Genomic DNA, 18,527 nt, shown 5'->3' on the forward strand with positions numbered 1-18,527 from the left:
AGCCTGGTGAGTTCACATTAACCAATACAGTACAGAGAAGCCATGAATTACCTCATTTTTTTAGCTGAAGTGCTGCCTTGATGCCACTAATGATGTTCTTATGTTAATGAATGCAGATTTTATTAATGCAGTGTCTTTGCAGCTCATATTGGCAATGTGAAAATGTATTATTTTTGACTCATGGTAGGAAAAGCACAGAGAAAATGCATATACTACGTACTACTAATTTAAGGAGGTGTCATTTCAGGTGTGTATTACACAGTGCAAAGATTTCTATTACCCACTATTACTTCAGTTCACTTTGTCACTAGTATCACTGGGCAAATGGTCTCTGGATGCCATGAACATTTCCTTTTCTGAATATGCCAGTGAAAAGTTTCAAAGAGAAATAACTTTTTTTTTTTTATTTAAGGACACCAGTAAGTGGCTGACTGCATTAAGTCTTACTATTCAGACGGCCACAATATTAAAAACCTACCCCCATTATCATTGTTTTTACTATGTGAAAACAAACCCTAAAGACATAAGGAGGAGCTGTGGACAAAGGGTTACACCACCAGCCCCCTCTACCCCCCTGGCCCGCCCTCTCTGAACCCCCCCCCCCTAGGCTTCTGGTTGCCCTTCCACCCCCCGGCTGTGTGTGAAAGTCCAGCTGGCGCACTGACAGCCTCCACACATCAGCTGAACATTACAGGCCCCATATTGTTTATGATATGGAGCCTGTCATTAATTTGCATTCTTAAGTGGCAAACACACACATACACACTTACCATGTGATAAGGAGAAACATGTTTTTGCATTAATTTATACGATGCAATGTCACACCCCCAACCCCAGACACACCAACAACACGCACACACTTATAAATTGCAGTCACATCCCCGTGCTAGAAGGGGATGATAATTGCAGACGGCCAATAAATTACTGCTGCCTCCACATCAATTATAAGCATCACGTCTGGCAATGAGGAAAATGAGATCTTGTGACAAATTTCATGAGGCTTGGCTGCCCAGCAGCCTTTCTTAACATGCTACAGATAGCAATCCCTTATCTAGCCTCTGTAATGGGGAGCTACGGATAGAGAGATGGAGCTGCAGCCATTTAATTAAAAAGCTGGGGGTAGGGGGTGGAGAGGTGTAATTCATTGAAAAGGCACAGGAAGGAGACAAAGCCTTTGTCTCCAATAAATATTTTGCTCAAAAATTGTCACTCATCAGAGGCCAAGCTTGTATCTCCTCTGACAGCAATTCTGGAGATTTTTCCTGTCTTTGTGCTTATCGCCCCACTATTTTCTTCTGTCTGTGTCTCTCCCTCTTCTTTCCTTGTTTTTTTTATATTTCCCAGGAGTCCACTGTTTTCTCCACTGGGACAGCTCCAGCGTTTTTTACGAATGACTGCGGTGGACAGACAGTGGCACTGAATGAAATGGCCCCTGCACCTAATTGTATTCCCACCTGGGGAAGGCAGGCAAGCAGTGGAGGCTTCAAGCACACAGCAATGAGGATTTATGGCAGATGGGGAGACGGCAAAATAAAACACCAAAAGGGATGGCTCTTAAATCTCATTCCCAGTGCAATATTCATTGTAGTTGCAATCGAGTGTGCTGATAGAGCATTGAAAAACCACTGCTGTGTTCAAATTATGGCTGTACTCTCTACTAATATTTAACATCATTAGAAAATCATTAGAAAACCATCATGAAACCTGGGATTATGACCAGAGCATTAAACACAATGATTATTCAGTGTGTTCATTCTCCACTTTGCCTTGGAAATGAGATTTGCTCTGCTGCAGCAATGTAGGGAAAAGGTACGAATATTTCTCATAATTACTGCAACATTTAAAAAACATTGGCTTGCATGAATTACTGTACTATTATGCAGTTGTGTTTGTCTGGCCAAAAACAAAGTTTTCAATGAGGCTTTTGCATGGGATGTTAATGCATTTTAATGGGGGCATCAGCATGAAGAATGCCAATATTTGACTTAACCTGAACCTTACATAATGTTACCAATAATGTGAAGAATCAGAGACACACTGATTGATAGCATGCATACAAAAATTATATATTTTTGTCTGCATCATTAACACCTTGATCAGACTGCAGTGTCGAAGGTAGTGGGACAAGAGACGGACAGCAACAGCTTTGTGTAGTGAAACCACAAACTAAACTTCAGTAATGGATATCAACTTCTTGAGGAGAATATAAATAAAAAAAATTCTAGCAAATCCGGTTTTAAGACTGCACATAAGAGTGTAAATGTCTTCTAGTGTACTCTGATAGACTACTTGAGGAAAGGGAGGGCCAATAGTGTCAAAGGTGAGTCTTTACTTTTTGGGATTTCTCGGCAGCCCCATTATCAAGAGCAGCCATCAGCACAAAGATAAAAGATCCTAATGGAGCTGGCCCTGGTAGAGATGAAAGGTGCAGAGATGGCACACTGTTATGAATCTCTAATGCAGCCCATGTTTCTAAGGTAATGACTGACTCCCAGGCCCCTTTCACATGCCTCCCTGTTTAGGTCCCTGGCGATAAAGGTCTCTTATTTCTTGTCACTAAGTAGTAAGGCAGTAACCCAGTGGCCCTTGCTCTCATTGGTTCTGTAAACGATCCTGAGATGGTATACAAGTCTGGGAAAAAAACATCTTTGTCTACTCTAATTTAGTCAACAGATTAACAAAATCAGCTCAAAACGTTATAAATAATACTCATCGTCACTGAATCTGACTTATGGTCTATTGCTACTCCTTCACTAGTCACTGTGATAGCAAAGAGAAGTGGCAGATGGCATAATTTTTGTGACGCTACCGTATGTTAAAAACAAACATCTCACTTTCTTTGTAATACACAGGACAGTAAACCTTACTTTCAGATGCTGAAATATGCTTGTTTTACAGCAGGTGACTATGAACAACATATTATTTTTGGGTCAGGATGAGCAGCAGGCCAATGTAAGAGCAATTCATTGTCAAGATTTTCAGAGTAATTGAACTGACACTTATGAGAAGCAATGTTCTTTTGAATGCATTACTTGGCAGATATTCGGGCTTTTGTCCCTTAAACGTTGGCAGCAAAAAAATGATGCCCTTTGAACAACAGGGAGGTGAAAATACACAGCGAGAGAAAGAGCAAGTCTTCCCTCCAGTCACTTTCACAGAACCTAATGGATTGTGAGCACTTAATGCATTAATCAATCAATATCTCTCACTGTACATCAACAACGCGACCAAGTTATGAATGACCTTTGTAACAAAAAAAGGACACTTTAATGCACACAAGATTGCTCCTAGGTTAGTAACTTGGGCCTGGTTTTAATTACGCATGATTACACCTTCACAAGGCGGAGGGCCATTAACAGTGCACTAAATATACTGAGGTCAATTGTCGTACAATTTGCACATGGATTTGCTGGAGATAGGGAAAGACTGTAAGTTAGGTCCTAATACAGAGAGGCCTCATTTACTTACCTGCTGTTGATTATACCATATTCTTCAAGACACACACATTTAGAAATATCTTCCATCCACTTTTTACATCATACCATGGCCATAAAATGTATTTTTTGCTTCTTGTGCATTATAATCCACTGTAAGCGGCAGGCTTGGTCACCAAGCAACATAGGAATTGCCCTGGCTTGCTCTGAGAAGACACCATGAAAGGTAAATGTTCTTCTTTGTAGTATGGCTCAAGCACTAATTTAAAGACGGCCCCTATCTTTAGATAAAAAAATAAAAAGGAAAAACTCACACTTGAGAGAAATCATTATAAGTACTGGGGTAATACTCCAATGGTGGCCCATTGAAAGTCATTTTCAGTGTCACAACGCTGTAAAGGTCTATTCAATTATCAGTCAAATTTGCAGCTGTTTTGTATGTAAGGATAACTGTTTCATTATTATTTTATTTTGTAAGAACATAATTGTTTTCATGACTACAAATCATTCTTTGCACATTTGCAAGACCTCATGGCCAGACTGTGAACTCATGGACTATCAATTTTAATATGTTCTCATTAAATGATTGGCTTTTTTAAACTGATAACAAGAGTATAAGAATATTAAGATTCTCTTCCCAGAGCAAAAGTGGACTACAGACAAAGCAAAAAAAAAGTTGTCTTTCCTTCTCTATCTGTATCTTTGTAATAGTGTGGATAAGAAAGCAGGACCGAAAGGATTGAGGATGGTGATGGTGGGATAATACAGGATAGGATAGGAGGAGAGCAAGGTTGAGGTAATCATGATGGGGGGCATGATTTGAAGTCCCTTCCTGAGCACTGGTGGAGCGTGGAAGTGAAGCGTGGAGACAGAGTGGAACGGACAGGAGCTGACTGCAGAGAGCCAGAGAAAAGAAGAGCCCAGAACAAGAGCGCAAACTAATTCTATTGTGGTCAATGCACAATGGATCCTGCAAAGTGACTGCAGAAGGCCCTTAAACAAAGAAGGTATGCCATTCGCTCTCCCCCACACAATTAGATTATTTTGCCTGGTTTAACATGACAAAAACACAGCCCATTTTTCCTAATTCTGGCTGCCATACTGGCCCCCATGCCACCTTAAATCGAGTAAGCCTCTGAGCGCTGGCCTGTCTCTTAGACTGACAACGACTTGTGACATGGATCCAAACACATCCACTGTGTTCTCTATTCTACATCTCACACACAAATGTGTGCCCCATCTCAGCTTTCCCAAGTGCTCGAAATATTCACCATATACATGAAAGGAACTCCATTTTCCAGAGAACCCCCAATCATCAGGCACTGCTACATTAATCATTTTCAGTTTTTTATAGATTTTTACTGATTTCTTTTTATGTCCCTATGCAACCAAAAGTTGATCACAGCTCAGAATATGCTTCTGGTAATAGACAGTGAAGAGAAAAATGGGTTAAAAACACCAATGAGCTGATGATAATGTGCCAGAGGACCTTAAAGTAGCAATAAACGGTTAAACTACAGTACAGTACAATCACTATTCATATTATTGTGTTTTTTTTAAATGGTTTTTACTCTATCATTTCAGATCACACACCTGAGTATTTCTGGACAAACATCAATATACTTCTTTCAAAATGTCTATTCAAGTGCACATATATCATTAAAATATTACAATTTAAAAAAACAAAACCATCTGCCTCCTGAGTGGAAACTGGAAAATGTTTTTATAGCAGCACTTGGTCCAACATAGCAGACTAATGCAAAAAAGGACCGAAATTGCATGTCCTTCCCCCTTGACTGTGCAGTGCAGCTGAATTGACTCGATATGCTCTCCTGTATGCTTACTGAGCAAGGACCATGAAAATTGACCTTTGCTTGCTTTCTAAACAGTGGATTATTCATCTTAATGCTTCAAATTGGTCAGGATTGTTTTTTCTGATGTTTTCAACTTGTTTGCCTTCTCTCTCTTATTACTGTATACAGTATGCTTGCAAAATTGATTTTTGTGTAAAAATACATTTTACAAAGAATATTAATGGATCCACAAATGAATATGCAAAAATGTGTAAAAAGCATAAATAGCCTTTTCTTATTATGTAAACAAAATTATGACACTTGTTTTGCTCTTACAGCAAGTATTAAACTCTTTTTCTTGTACTCAGCAGTTTTCACTGTGAACAAGGGATAAACACATGCAAACATTTATTGCTTTACTATCCATGTTTGTGACAGAGGATGTATGTCTTGCCAAACACAGGCAGCTCCACAGCGAGTACATAATTAAACAATATTGGTAGTACATAAAGCAATCCTAAAAGGGATTGATTATGGGTCCAAACTTCAGATACTGCTAACAAAAATGTTTTTTGGGGTAATTGGTTGAATTCATATTGTTGCACTAAAACTCTTTTATTCTCTATGGTCGTGGTGGAAACGTATTTCTTCAGTGTGCATTTACAGTGTAAATGCCTGGCTGCTCATTCATTTTCCTTCACGTAAATATCATCCATCACTATGCTCATCCAAGCTCCTTTGCTCCAAGTGAACAGTAAGAAGAAAATATCCACAGCCAACTTATAAAACAGCAGCGACAGAGCAGCGTTTCCAGCCAGACAAAGAGAGACTTTGAGAGACAGGCCATCAGTTGGACCAGTTGGGACACCATAAATCTGACTGAGTCAAACAGTAAGAATGTCCAAGATTGTCACAAAACAAATACTATTTTGTCTCAGTGTCACTGGGCCGGCAATCACATCTGGCTAAACAGAGTCGGGCTGTGGGCATATCTTCCCTCCAGACTTCCTTTCTTTAACAAATAGTGCCTTCACAGGATCACTGCTCAGTCAGTAGCCACCACACAACATGAGTACTGAATGTGCTTATCCTGAGATAACCACTGTTTTATTGTGTGTCAGGTTTACGGGATAATTATCTGAAAGTACGTAGACACAGGTCTCAGACCTGAAGGTGCTTTGTAATCAATGGCAGCCTACTGTAGACTACACTAGTGGTATCACACTCAGCGTGCTGTGAGAATTTCTGTCTGTCTGCTGATACCCAGCTACATGGGGGCAAGGGAGACAATATTTGTGGAAACCAGACAAATCCAGAATAATTCCCAATATCCATCTGTGTAAAGTTCCCTCAAATGTCACACACTACCATCACCAACCTACAGTAGAGACTCCCTCCCACTCATATTATCCTTTTGTGTTTTTCACCAAACACATCCATTTCTCTTCCTCCACCCTCCTCTCACCCTCCTCAGGTGGTGTGTAGTGTACTGTCAAGCACAGCGTAAATCAATGACTGGTGCTCACGCCCACAGGTAAAGGTTAAAAAGGTTCACTATTGAATTATATCTGCACTTCTCTCATTGCTGCCATCTGCCTGGCTGCTTTTAGTTGATGTGGTTGATGCACTGGAGGGGACTTGCTAATGCACTCAAAACATGGACACGTGTGTTTCATGTGTATCCTGTACGTGTCTGTATGTTGTTTCTTTTGTCTGTATGGATGTTTTCTTCAAATGCAACTAACATATGTGCATTTGCACATTAAGCAACATTCACACACGTGTACTTACACACCTACACTTACGCACACTCTGTTCACTACTCTTGCCCATCTATCAGAAAGAGTGGATGATGAATCACTAAATCTGTGCTTTCAGCTATTCTTTGTTTCATCTGCCTTTATTCTAATGGAGCCTTCGGTGTGTGAGGTCAACATGCTGCTGGATAGGGCATCCTTCACTCTCTGGTTATGTTTTGCTGTCAGTGAGGCCTACTTTCTCTGCTGGACCCAGAGTGAACTCATCCATAGCATAGATCATGCCCTTTGATCCACAAGCTCTCTCTAGAGGGCACAAACAGCCTTATTAAAAATGGCTAAATAAAACTTTCCTAGCCTCGATTCGATAGTTGCCAAACTTTACCCGTTTCTTCTCTGATGCTGCCTATGGTCAAATTGAGCTGCCTAATTCTGACAGCAAACAGTACTATTGTTCACCCAGTACCAACACATAGTAACAAATGAAGCAATTTAAGTGTTTAACAATTTATTGGTTCTAGTTCCTAGACTACCTGGCATGCACAAGCACTGCAATCAATATCATAGATTAAAACATGCTGGATGTAAGATGGTAATGTCCGCTTTAGGCGAAAGGTCAAGTGAGAGGCGTGCAAAAAACATATAAAAAAGTAAAATATTACAACTACTACGTTTTACCAGTAAAAAAAAGTCAGCCAAGAGAACCTGTTTATGCACTGTATTGCAAACACATGCAAGTTATTTCACAAACAAGTACATTGTAGAAAATGTGCTGGGTATGCATTCTTTGACAAAGACAATCAACCAAAGTGGGTTTGATAATGAGGCACAGACACAACTGGCTCTTTGTAACTGTAATCACATTAAAAGAGCCAGTGGAGTCGTGATAGTTACACTTCTGGAGAAGCATTTGTCCAAGTATTTGTTGACAAAACCCTGCATCATATTATCTAATGAGAAAAGTCCCATTTCACGCTAACCTCTAACTGTATTGAAAATATTTTGGACATTAAAACCAAAACTAGTCCTATGCTCTATTAAACACAAATCCATCATTAAAGAGCAGAAACTATGTCATGCTCCTTCGTCTTAAATTGACTTGTTTCTCTTTCATCTCATGTACCTGTATGGCAGGGACATGACTGCTGCTATAACTTAACCCATCACAACCATTATGTCTTTGTCACCTAATCTATTCTCTCCACTGGCTGTGTCTGTCTTTAACCACAGACTTCCCGCCCTCGGCCCTGACTGACAGCCCCTGCGGAGGCTGTGGTCACTCTGTGTGAGTGACATGAGGGGCAGCAGGGCTACTGCATTACCTCTTTCCCCTCCCTCCCAGCTCCTTCTGATCCTGCAATCCAGCACCTCACACCACTGATCCCCACCTCTGCTCCAATATCCACCAGCACAGCCTATAGGCCTGAAAATAGAACTCATTAACACGTTTAGTAAGTACAAATGAGATGACTGTCTCCTGATGGACTGTCTATCTTTTGGATCAGCTTTCAAGGAGAGTGTCTGGTAATGACAGGAGAGAGGGAAACCAATATTATAATGTGCTGCCAGTCTCCTCTGAAAATGGGCTTGATGACAGGGAGAGCCTCTCGCACCCACACATGGCCTGATTCTCAAAGTGGACACCTATGTGTGTGCTCATTTATGGGTATGCGAGTTTGCAAAATAAAATTTTGCGCATATTTACACCCACATGATATAACTGACAGTGAAATCACACACAGGGCATAAAACATACAGTGCACACACAAGGCGAACTCAGCATGAATAAACATTTCAAAATACTGCATTAAAAATAGTTCATGTCATGATTGTGAAAGGCTATTGCTTTTGTTGTTTTAGCATGACTCAACATTTCATCACTTTTCCTATTGTCTCTTAATTTCTGCATATAAACACTCATCTTTGACATTTATGCCGCCCCTCTTCTCCTCAAAGCTGGAGCTATTGGACAGGCTGGCACAACCAGGAGCCAGACTTTACCCGCTTTCCAGCCTGCCAGTATTTACAGAATGAGGGTTCATACAGGAGGGGAGGAAAAAATCTGGACAGAAGACATTTTTATTCACAGCCCATCCCAGAATAGCTTGGTGGCTTTCTGGTCAATTTGCTATTACAGGATGAGCCAGCAGAGGAATTTATACCAAGCTTGTCCATAAAGCAGGGGGCACACAGAGAAAAAAAGACTTGCTTGTTTTAGTTAGAGCGGAGAGTGGACCCCAGGAAGAGTAGCTGATGTTCTGCATCGGCTAATGGGGATTCTAATAAAATCAGAAATCAGAGTCATATGAACGCTGATACACAACTGGAAAATCTATAAAGCCATCATTTTGGCTTTTTAATAAACGTCTAGTCTTTTGTAATATTTTCAAAATGAAAAGTAATGTATTTATGAATTTCCTGGCACGTTCTATGGACAGCAAACAATTTCCTATGCTGCCTCGATGCCCTCTGGACAGGGATTAGAAGGCAGGCGACTGACGGAGGCCTGACTGAGCTGCTGGCCCTCTGGGGCTGTACTCATCCAGGCCTGCACAGTCCTCATCCTCATATCCACTCTGTATCACCAGGGCAATAACAGCCTTTATTAAAAGCGCATTGCAGCAGTGTCTGTCTATACAACTTACTTTCTGATTGGCCATAATGTGGCATGTAGAAAGGGTCTGGTGGTTAGGGGCTACAATATCCTGTTTCTGGAAAGGTTTACTTTGCATTTTAACAAGCATGAATAAAGGAGGACATTCCAGAAATGGCTACCGTCTGTTTTGATTTTTGCCCGTGGGGAGCAAAGGCTCAGACTATGGCCCTTGCATGCCATCAGAGCGTGGCCTGGCTCACCTCTGATTTTACCTGGCTTTAGCAGCTTTAGCTTAGCCACTCAATGTGCAGATAGCAGGGTATAATAACAGGGTATAATAACAGGGGAGAGTAAAGCCCTGCTAATATGTTGCAAGATAGTGGTTAAAAGCAGAGGATAAGACAAAAGGATGAAGGCATGGTTGAATATAATGCATATTAGATGTTTGTAACAGTAATTTTGACAGACTTCATATAGACACATCCTGTCTGCTAGGTGTCGTACAAATCCTAAAATATGAGTGACTCGTTGCTTTATTAGTGCATTTTCCATGTCACAGCCCATTTTCCAGCTTTTTCAGAGCGTCTCAAGAATTATGCATGAGGCAGGGAGGGAGAGGGAGGCATGTGGGGAGGGAAGAAAAATGCCTCTGTTGTCAGGACAGGCCTTACTATTAGGTGTGTGACCCTGAAAGCGCACCCCTTTTAGCGAAACAAGCAATGGATCTCATTTTGGATACACCTATTATGCAGTAATTTGTATGCATCCTTTCGTCTCATTTCCATTTAATAATGCACACAGCTCCCCTGCCCAGTTTCTCAAACTGGTCATTAAAAGTACCGCTGATCTAGACTACAGGCTTAAGTTCCACTTACAAGCTCTCACCATGGGGTGGATGAAACAACTGCAAAGTCAAAGTAAGATGACCCCTCCCGGGCCCGTCTTCGCCCTTGAATACTCAGGCCTGTGTGTCTACACCAATGGGAGACAATGACTGGTGGCTGCCCAGGCGGCTCCAGCACCAGCCTTCTCCTTCCCAGCCTCCTAGACTCACAGACAGGGATTTCCTCCTGCGATGAGAGCCAAGCCGTCACAGCCCAGCGATCAAGGGCCTGCCATCTGTGACTGAGGCAGATTTACAGCAGGAGCTAATCCACACTGTCAACCACGTTTGTTCTCCATTTCTGCCTCCTCCATACACATAAAAGCACACAAGTAAACCACCACTGAAAAATACTAACATTTTATCCTTATAAAATGTTCTCGCCTGCATATCTCTCTCTCACACACACACACACACACACACACACACACACACACACTAAACAAAGCAAAATTTTGTTGCAGAAGGGCATCCACCCTTCAGTGCATCACTTTGCCCTTTTTAAAGACATGATCTCATTCTGTTGTACGCTCAAAAAATAACTTTTGTCGATTAAATGTTAAGAAATGAGAAACCTCAATATGTCATTGAGTTATATGCCCTGGTGAACATCATTCATACGAAATAGGGTCATCATACGCTCAAGTGTCACACCAGCTCCCACACGCAAGCTCCCCAAACTTGTTTCCCCCACTTATTTTGCATCCGTTGCTCACAATTTTCTCTTATTCTCCATAGATCAGTCTCTCTCATACCAATATATCCTGATGCTTTACTCTGTCAGCAGTCACATTTAACCCCTATACTATGCCTTCTCTGTCACGTACATATCTCTTTTTTTGTGTCTACCTGCCACCTAGTAATGAGCTGCTATCCTTTAAACTAGAGGGCTAGCACTGGTGCAGACAGTGCATTGGTTCAAGTCAGAGCTGAGCTTCATTCAGTGATCTCTGCACACAGGGCTGTGGTCCCTCTGTGACCCCCTTTGTTTCCTCACAGATAAGGGGTTAAGGAAGACAAATGGAGGTGTGGCCACAGAGCAACATGCCTAAGCAGCACATTTTCAGTTTGAGCAAGAATTAAAACAATGCAAGCCTTTTATCCCTGTGTTAGTCTAATTGGAAAGAAACCTAATTTTTTGCTGCCCTTGCTCTCTTCGGACACTCAGCCCAGAGGAGATATGTGGAACCAAATCCCTACAGTCTGCTGCATCCTCATAAGAGGCATTAAAATGCAACGTTGTAAAGTGTAAAACGAACCAGATCATGCATGACCTGGCCTAATTTCATTCCATTGCTGTCACAGAGAGGTATCAGTTGACTTACATACATTATTGTCTAAAACGGAGGGATTCTGGAAATCTTTTTAAAGAATTATCCCATGGTACCATTTCATACCACGTCTGTGTGTAATGTCACGTGATGATAGTTGTGAGAATTTCAGTGGGAAAAAAGGCTTCCTATGTTTTGCGAAAAAATCCAAAGCAGGCAACAAGCTCAGCACCTAACGCCAGCAGAGAGCCACTCGCATGATCACAGAACAGCAGCAGGCAAGGGAATTACTGTCTAGGTGACCCAGGAATTCAGGGGCAACTTTGTTTTAACAAGCCAACGTTCCACCACTTTAGCAACTATGCCTCAACCACAAAAAAAGAGCCCTGTGCCACAGAAGAGCTAGCAAAGAGGAAATTAAATATTACACTGGGAGGGAATGGTTCAGCTCTATAGTGGAGGGGTGGGGCTCTGAGGTGGACCGCCGCAGCTGAGGCTTTTGGAACAAGGCATCTGGGGTGTGAAATGGTAGAAGTGAGAGGTGTGGAGTCAGCTATTTAAGAGCTAATGATTACAGACGAAGAGGTTTGATCATTATTGAAGTAATTTGATCAAGATGCTTTTTCTTTTCCAAAAAGAAACAAACGGGGGTAGTGATTTAAAACAATGAATTAGATCTAAATAATAATGGGTCATAATAATTAATAACTTGTGTTTATATATGCGTATCTGTCTGCAGCTTGTTGTAAAAGAGCAGAAAGAAGGCTCATAGTTGGTAAAACAAAACAAAAAATCCTTTTACATTTTGTTAGATACCAGTGGTCTGCTCAAGTTAGTGAGGGTTATTGTAATTTGGGAGTAACCGCTGTCTCCTTGTGTACTTGTGCGTGTGTGTGTGTGCGTGCGAGAGAGAGAGAGAGAGAGAGAGAGAGAGAGAGAGAGAGAGAGAGAGAGAGAGAGAGAGAGAGAGAGAGAGTGTGTGCATGTAATGAAACTAGCCACACATAGCCCCATTGCAGGGGCCCATTACCTAACCTAAAGCTCAGATCCCTCACCCTGGCACAAACATGGGCATCTAGCACATCAAAGGTTAAAATAGAAAAAAAAGGGACTGATAAACACAACATCTGCTGAAAATAAAATTAAAATCAGCACAACAACTCCTCCTGTCTGAACACAAAAAAGTTAATTCCCAACCCCCAACCCTTTTAAACTAAATGGCCCTTCCTATTGCCTTTGCATGTTCGCCTGTCCACTGTACTGTAGTCATTAACATATTTGGAGTGCAGCGAGCAGAAAGCTTAATTGTCCCTAATTGCTCAGCTAAATATGTTCTCTAATGATTTGCTTCAGATCTGTGACTGCCTTTTGCGCAATTTCCCGGCCGCTGGCTTCATTATCCCTGCCTCCTTGGAACAAAGCATCTTCACAGGCTGCCCCCCGCCCCTGCATAACACAGACAGCAAGTATGTGTGCGAGGGAAGTAATGGTTCCCTCTTGGAGGGACACACAATAGAGCCCCTTTGTCAGGGCATAGGAGTTAAAGTGATTGGAAAACCAAATCTCTGCTAAGGAATGGTGTTAATTGACCACAGCTCACTCTTCCTAATCAGTTGATAATAAATGAGCAGCCAAGGCACTTTGTTTCAGCCATGCTACTGTTGTTGTAGCTGTGTTTGTTTTGTGGTGTTCTTGTTGTCGTTGCAGCTGCTGCTGTTGTCCGGCTCCTCCTTCTCTGGCCTTAATGCCCTGTCTCAATATGTCTTGGATGGCTCGAAAAGAACAGCTCCCATTAACAGAGACCTCTGCTTTTACTGCTGAAGGCAGGAATAGCTTGTGTAAATGACATGGACCTAAAGTTATATCAAAATTAAATATACATTTGAAAAATAAAGTTGTTCGAATCAAATTGAGATACACAACTCCCAGGAATGTTGTTTTAAATTGTCTCTCACAATGGGAACCCCTTTCTTCAATTTAGCTACAACTTCACTCGGCTCTATCGAAGTAAAAGTCATACTTAGTGGTGTAATGTACTGTTCTTCCTATCTGAAATAGTAATGCACATTTGTGTTTCATATTTCTCTACTTAAAATACTTTTGTATCACACGCAAAAACAAAAAACAAATTGAGTGACAAATTGTGTACGCACATTTTGACAGCTCAGGCATATAAAATGCCTCAGTGGAGTGGATGAATGTATGTTTATATGTACAAGAGACAGTGGAGCATAGGTAGAGAGACCAAGAGAGTAAAAGAAAGGCAGACGTACATAAAGAGATACTAAGAAAAGGACCACAGGGGCAGGTTCTGACCTGTATCTGAAGAAGAGCATTTGCGAATGGTGAAGATGGAGCTGAGGTCCTCCTCCTCCTCTGGCAGGCCCTTCTGCAAGCGCTGAAGCTTCCTGAGGCTCTCACTGCGCTGGTGCTTCATGGAGCGCACATGCTGGATCAGGTTGAGCTTGGCCTTGGTCGAGTAGTTACACAACACACAATGGTAGTAGCAGGCATCACCCTCCACTGCGTTTTCATGCTGCTGCAGGTGCTGTAGGGGAGAATGGAGAAAGAGAGAGAGAGAGAGAGAGAGAGAGAGAGAGAGAGAGAGAAACACAGACAGAGAGAGAGAGAGAGAGAGAGAGAGAGAGAGAGAGAGAAAGGAACACAGAGGAAGAGAGAGTGGGAAAGAGAGAGAACAAGGTTATTGTAGATGGCAGATAGCTGGCTAGGCACCACCAACTCACTTTCACTCAAACAGTTGGCAAATGAACAAATCAATTCCCAATCACAGCCCTGTTGATTAACATCCAGACCTCTTCCACTTCAGGACAACTGTTTGGACTGCGCACTTTGTCTGCGTGAGTGTCTGTTTCAGTGTGCTAACAGGACAGGAGAGGCCTGTGAGGCACGCAAATCTCAGGGGCCCAACAGTGGGCAGGAATCACATCAGCCACCCTTCAGAAGCCGTGGGTCTACAGCCTCACAGACGGAAGGGAGCATTGATCCCCTTCACTCAACAGAAGCCTCCCGTCTCTGAAAAGGAAACTCCAAACATCTGCTTGTTTCACGCATGGGATACTAAATATTGATCATGGTGAGTTAAATCCTCGCTCCCTCATAGAGAAAGAAAGGCAAAGTCAGCCGGTGGTGAGGCAGGAGGGGGATTTAGTACACTCTGAGAGAAATTGGAACATTCCACAACAGGAGGACAACCTTCAAAGAACGGGAACATCAGCACTAGTATTGACCTGTCAACCCCAGCACTTCCGCAAAGATGCAGCAGCAGACCTAGTCCCGATTTCAGCCCACCCTCCGCAGTGTCACAACATGCCTAACGCCCCGTAGTGACACCATACCACCACAACCTCTTGTCACACCACGGAGCTCCAGTCTAATTATCTCCTGCATGGCTCAATCAATGATGCAAGACCAACACAATATGGCTGGGCCTGGTGCGAGCATCACAGTTATTGACCACTATCCTAAAGCATCACACTGATTGTTTCTGCATGTTTACAATGAAAGCCCCAGACTCAGTATGGCCACTTGTGTCATGCCTGTCGTGCTGCTCCCAATATCAAATACTGGAGTCTCGCTGTGGATGTCTGTGGCTGCAATCAATGTCAATCACCAAAAGTTTTCCTCTTTTTAACTGTAATCTTCTTGACACCCATGTCTCCTGTAAGGCATGCTGAGCGAACTAAAATATATATTGTCTATTGTAATATGTTGTCAAACCAAAATATTTTGGATGAACATGGATGCTTTAAAAGCTTTTGATACATACATGTAAATGAAACACTATTGGATACATTTAATAGTAAATTAATTAATAACATCTGCCATTTTTAACCGGGTACAATGCACTGATGAATATTAACCTGCAGTAAGAAGAAGCTAATTTTAATTTAACTTAAATCAATATAATGCTAAAAGATTGTGATTAAAGTTGGGTCTACTCAGTATTTTTTATCAGATTCTATTACCTATTCTTCATTTAGTAGAAGCCCTGCCCTTATTTACCTTACACATTAGGCTTACATTTAGACAGTTTTAGAAAACTAAACCATTCATCAAGAAATAACTGAACTATCCTCTCCTGCACTGAATGGCCTGTTTGGCTGGCTGGAAAAATGTAAAAGCAATGGAAACATTAGACATTTAACCACATTACATCTAAATCAGGTGTTGACAGTTTGGTGAAAAAAAAGTCATAACAATATTATGTTTCCCTAAAATGCTCTTGTCCCTTTCTCCTAATGTTTAATTTTCTGGCAATATTGTAATATTGCTATGGGGTTTTCTGAGCTATTGTGTTTCATTCTCTTTGGTTTCATATTTCTCACTTCTACACCTAAAATGTGCATTAAGACACCGCTTCCAGGAAAAGGAATAGGAGTTTTTTTTTCTCTCTCCTTTTTGTGAGCCCCACAGCACGGTGTAATAGAGTTATTAGGTGATTGTAAAAGGCTCGGTGTCTCTGTGTGCTCTCCTTTCTCGCCTCATTTTAAGCCATCCATGATGTCATGAATAGGTGTTGCTGGATATTGTGGGGGCTCTCCTTCTTCTCCTCATTTTCCTCCATGCACAAATATTGCATCTACTAAGGTATAGAGAAACCTGAGAGACAGATTCAGTTATAGATAACACAAAATCCATCATGCAAACTGCTTTTACTCATAGCAGATGTCTTGAATTAAAAAAAAATCCTTTCCGCAAATGATTCAAGGCTCCAAAAATCTACAAGAAGACAAGTTTAAAAAAAAATGACAGCACCTGACCAAAACTTCAAAGCTAGTCTCAGGAGGAAAAAAAAAAATCCTGGGAGTTTTATAGTTTCCCATAAAAAGCACAGGGTTTATATAGGAGTGAACCTGAGACCGCCTGCCCCTGAATCGGCCATAATTCACTATAAACCTGACTGGCCAGGAAGATGGCCTGAACAGAGCCAAAATGTGCCTGCCCCAGTGCTTGTAGCTCAGTCTACAATGTCAAACGGTTACACCTGTAAAACAACACTTTCACCATCTCTGCACCGCCATGACCCAACGCAGTCTGGGGCATTTTAGAGTCAGTGAACGAGAAGAAGAGATCAAACCAACGAGTGATCAGTAAGGTGGCCCCTGCTCATTCAGTATTCCACGAAGGACTGAGGCAATCTGATCTTCACACGCACTAGCTCTATCTAACATGAATTCTCACTGGATTCCGTAGGAATTATCCATAGGATTATAGTGCACAAACACAGTATGGACACAGTAAACTAGCAGTACATCACCCTCTCTGGTTACACACACACACACACACACACACACACACACACACACACACACACACACACACACACACACTTTGAATGTGAAACATAATAATGCATGAGACAGGGCCTATGTCTGTTTCCTATGATCCTGCAATGAAGCCCCTAGTTGATAAATCACCTCCAACTGGAGTGCAGGAATTTGGCGGCTTAATGAAAAAGTCATGTTGAGCTGAGAGGAATTGGTCGGCCCAACTCTGGGGTTTTTAAGCGCCCTATCGAGGCCCCAACAGGAGGGGAGCTGTGGAGCATAATGTGGGGAAGCTGGCTGGGTCAGTGGCATGGATTCAATACCACTGAACTGTCTGGGAATTTACGGCAGTCATATAGGAGATTCAGCTGAGCAAGTACAAATGTGTGACCGCCGAGAATGCAGTGATGTACTCAACAGCTATTGGGCATGGGAGACATGCTGTGTGCATGTGAATGTACTCTATGAGTGGTCTGGTTTAACAGATAAGATCACAAAGACACATTGATTGTAGGTACAAATACTTCAGTAGTGATATAGCAATATTTTAAAAGAAAGATGCAAGTCCATTGCAGTCCGCTACAGTACAAACTGAGGCTGGCTAGATTAGCCTGAATTATACTGAACTACCTTTGTTGTTTTATACATTTTAAAAGAGAGGTTCTAAATTGCGTTTAAAAGCGACAGATTACCTTCAATCTGTTTTTCCCCTTAAAAGCCCAGCAATAAGCTTCATTTTTTACGGTGGTGATTTTTATAGTTTAAAAATGCAATCATGGTTTTTCAAGCCTCTCTCTTCCATGGAGCACCTTATCTCTTTCTGTGGAGGCTGAAGCAGTGCTCTGTGCTTTTTCAGGTAAAGAGGGACAGGGGCGGTGTGGGCACCACCCCATCCTCTCTCGCACAACTCTACAGTGCACCTTGCCCTCTGAGTGGGCAATACACGCCTGTATCAGTTTCACCACCCACCCAGAGCACTGCATACATCTGCATTTCCATCCACTTAAATGCAAAGTAAAAGTGCACCTTTAACACAAAACAGTGTGGTTGCTGAGAGAGTCCAACTAACACAAGATAGAGGTGGGTATTACTGGAAGGGTGGAAGGGAGACAGAGAGCCGGTAATTCCAAAGAATGGCTCCCAATGGAGCTGTATAATACAGTATGTACACGCAACAAACACATACAATAATATAGACAAAAGGACAACAGAAATATACACACACACAAACATGCACACATGCACATAAAGACTCACACACACAGCCACATACCATTACGATCATACTCTAATTTCCACCATTAAATTTGGCAGTGCTGTTAATACAAAATTAATGCATTAAAACAGATGACTATCTCTGAGCTAAATAGCTATCAATTCTAAGAGAGCTGCCAAATCCTCTCTATGAGAGAGCCAGTGAGAGTATCTGCCTGGATATTGGGATATTGCTTTGTAACTGCCCCCCCCCCCCCCCCCCACCCCCCCCACACACACACACACCCACC

General features: G+C 41.9%; 1 protein-coding gene across 1 annotated transcript in view; it reads right to left on the reverse strand.

The window, feature by feature from the left end:
* Nucleotides 1–18,527, reverse strand: part of zfhx3b (zinc finger homeobox 3b) — a 140,110-nt gene that overhangs the window by 46,432 nt on the left and 75,151 nt on the right. Inside the window, exon 5 of the mRNA XM_028600152.1 lies at nucleotides 14,051–14,282. Within this exon, the coding sequence (XP_028455953.1) occupies nucleotides 14,051–14,282 (232 nt within the window). The remainder of the gene's footprint in view (nucleotides 1–14,050; nucleotides 14,283–18,527) is intronic.

Source organism: Perca flavescens, chromosome 1 (assembly GCF_004354835.1).
Source record: "Perca flavescens isolate YP-PL-M2 chromosome 1, PFLA_1.0, whole genome shotgun sequence".
In the NCBI taxonomy this organism is placed as follows: domain Eukaryota; kingdom Metazoa; phylum Chordata; class Actinopteri; order Perciformes; family Percidae; genus Perca; species Perca flavescens.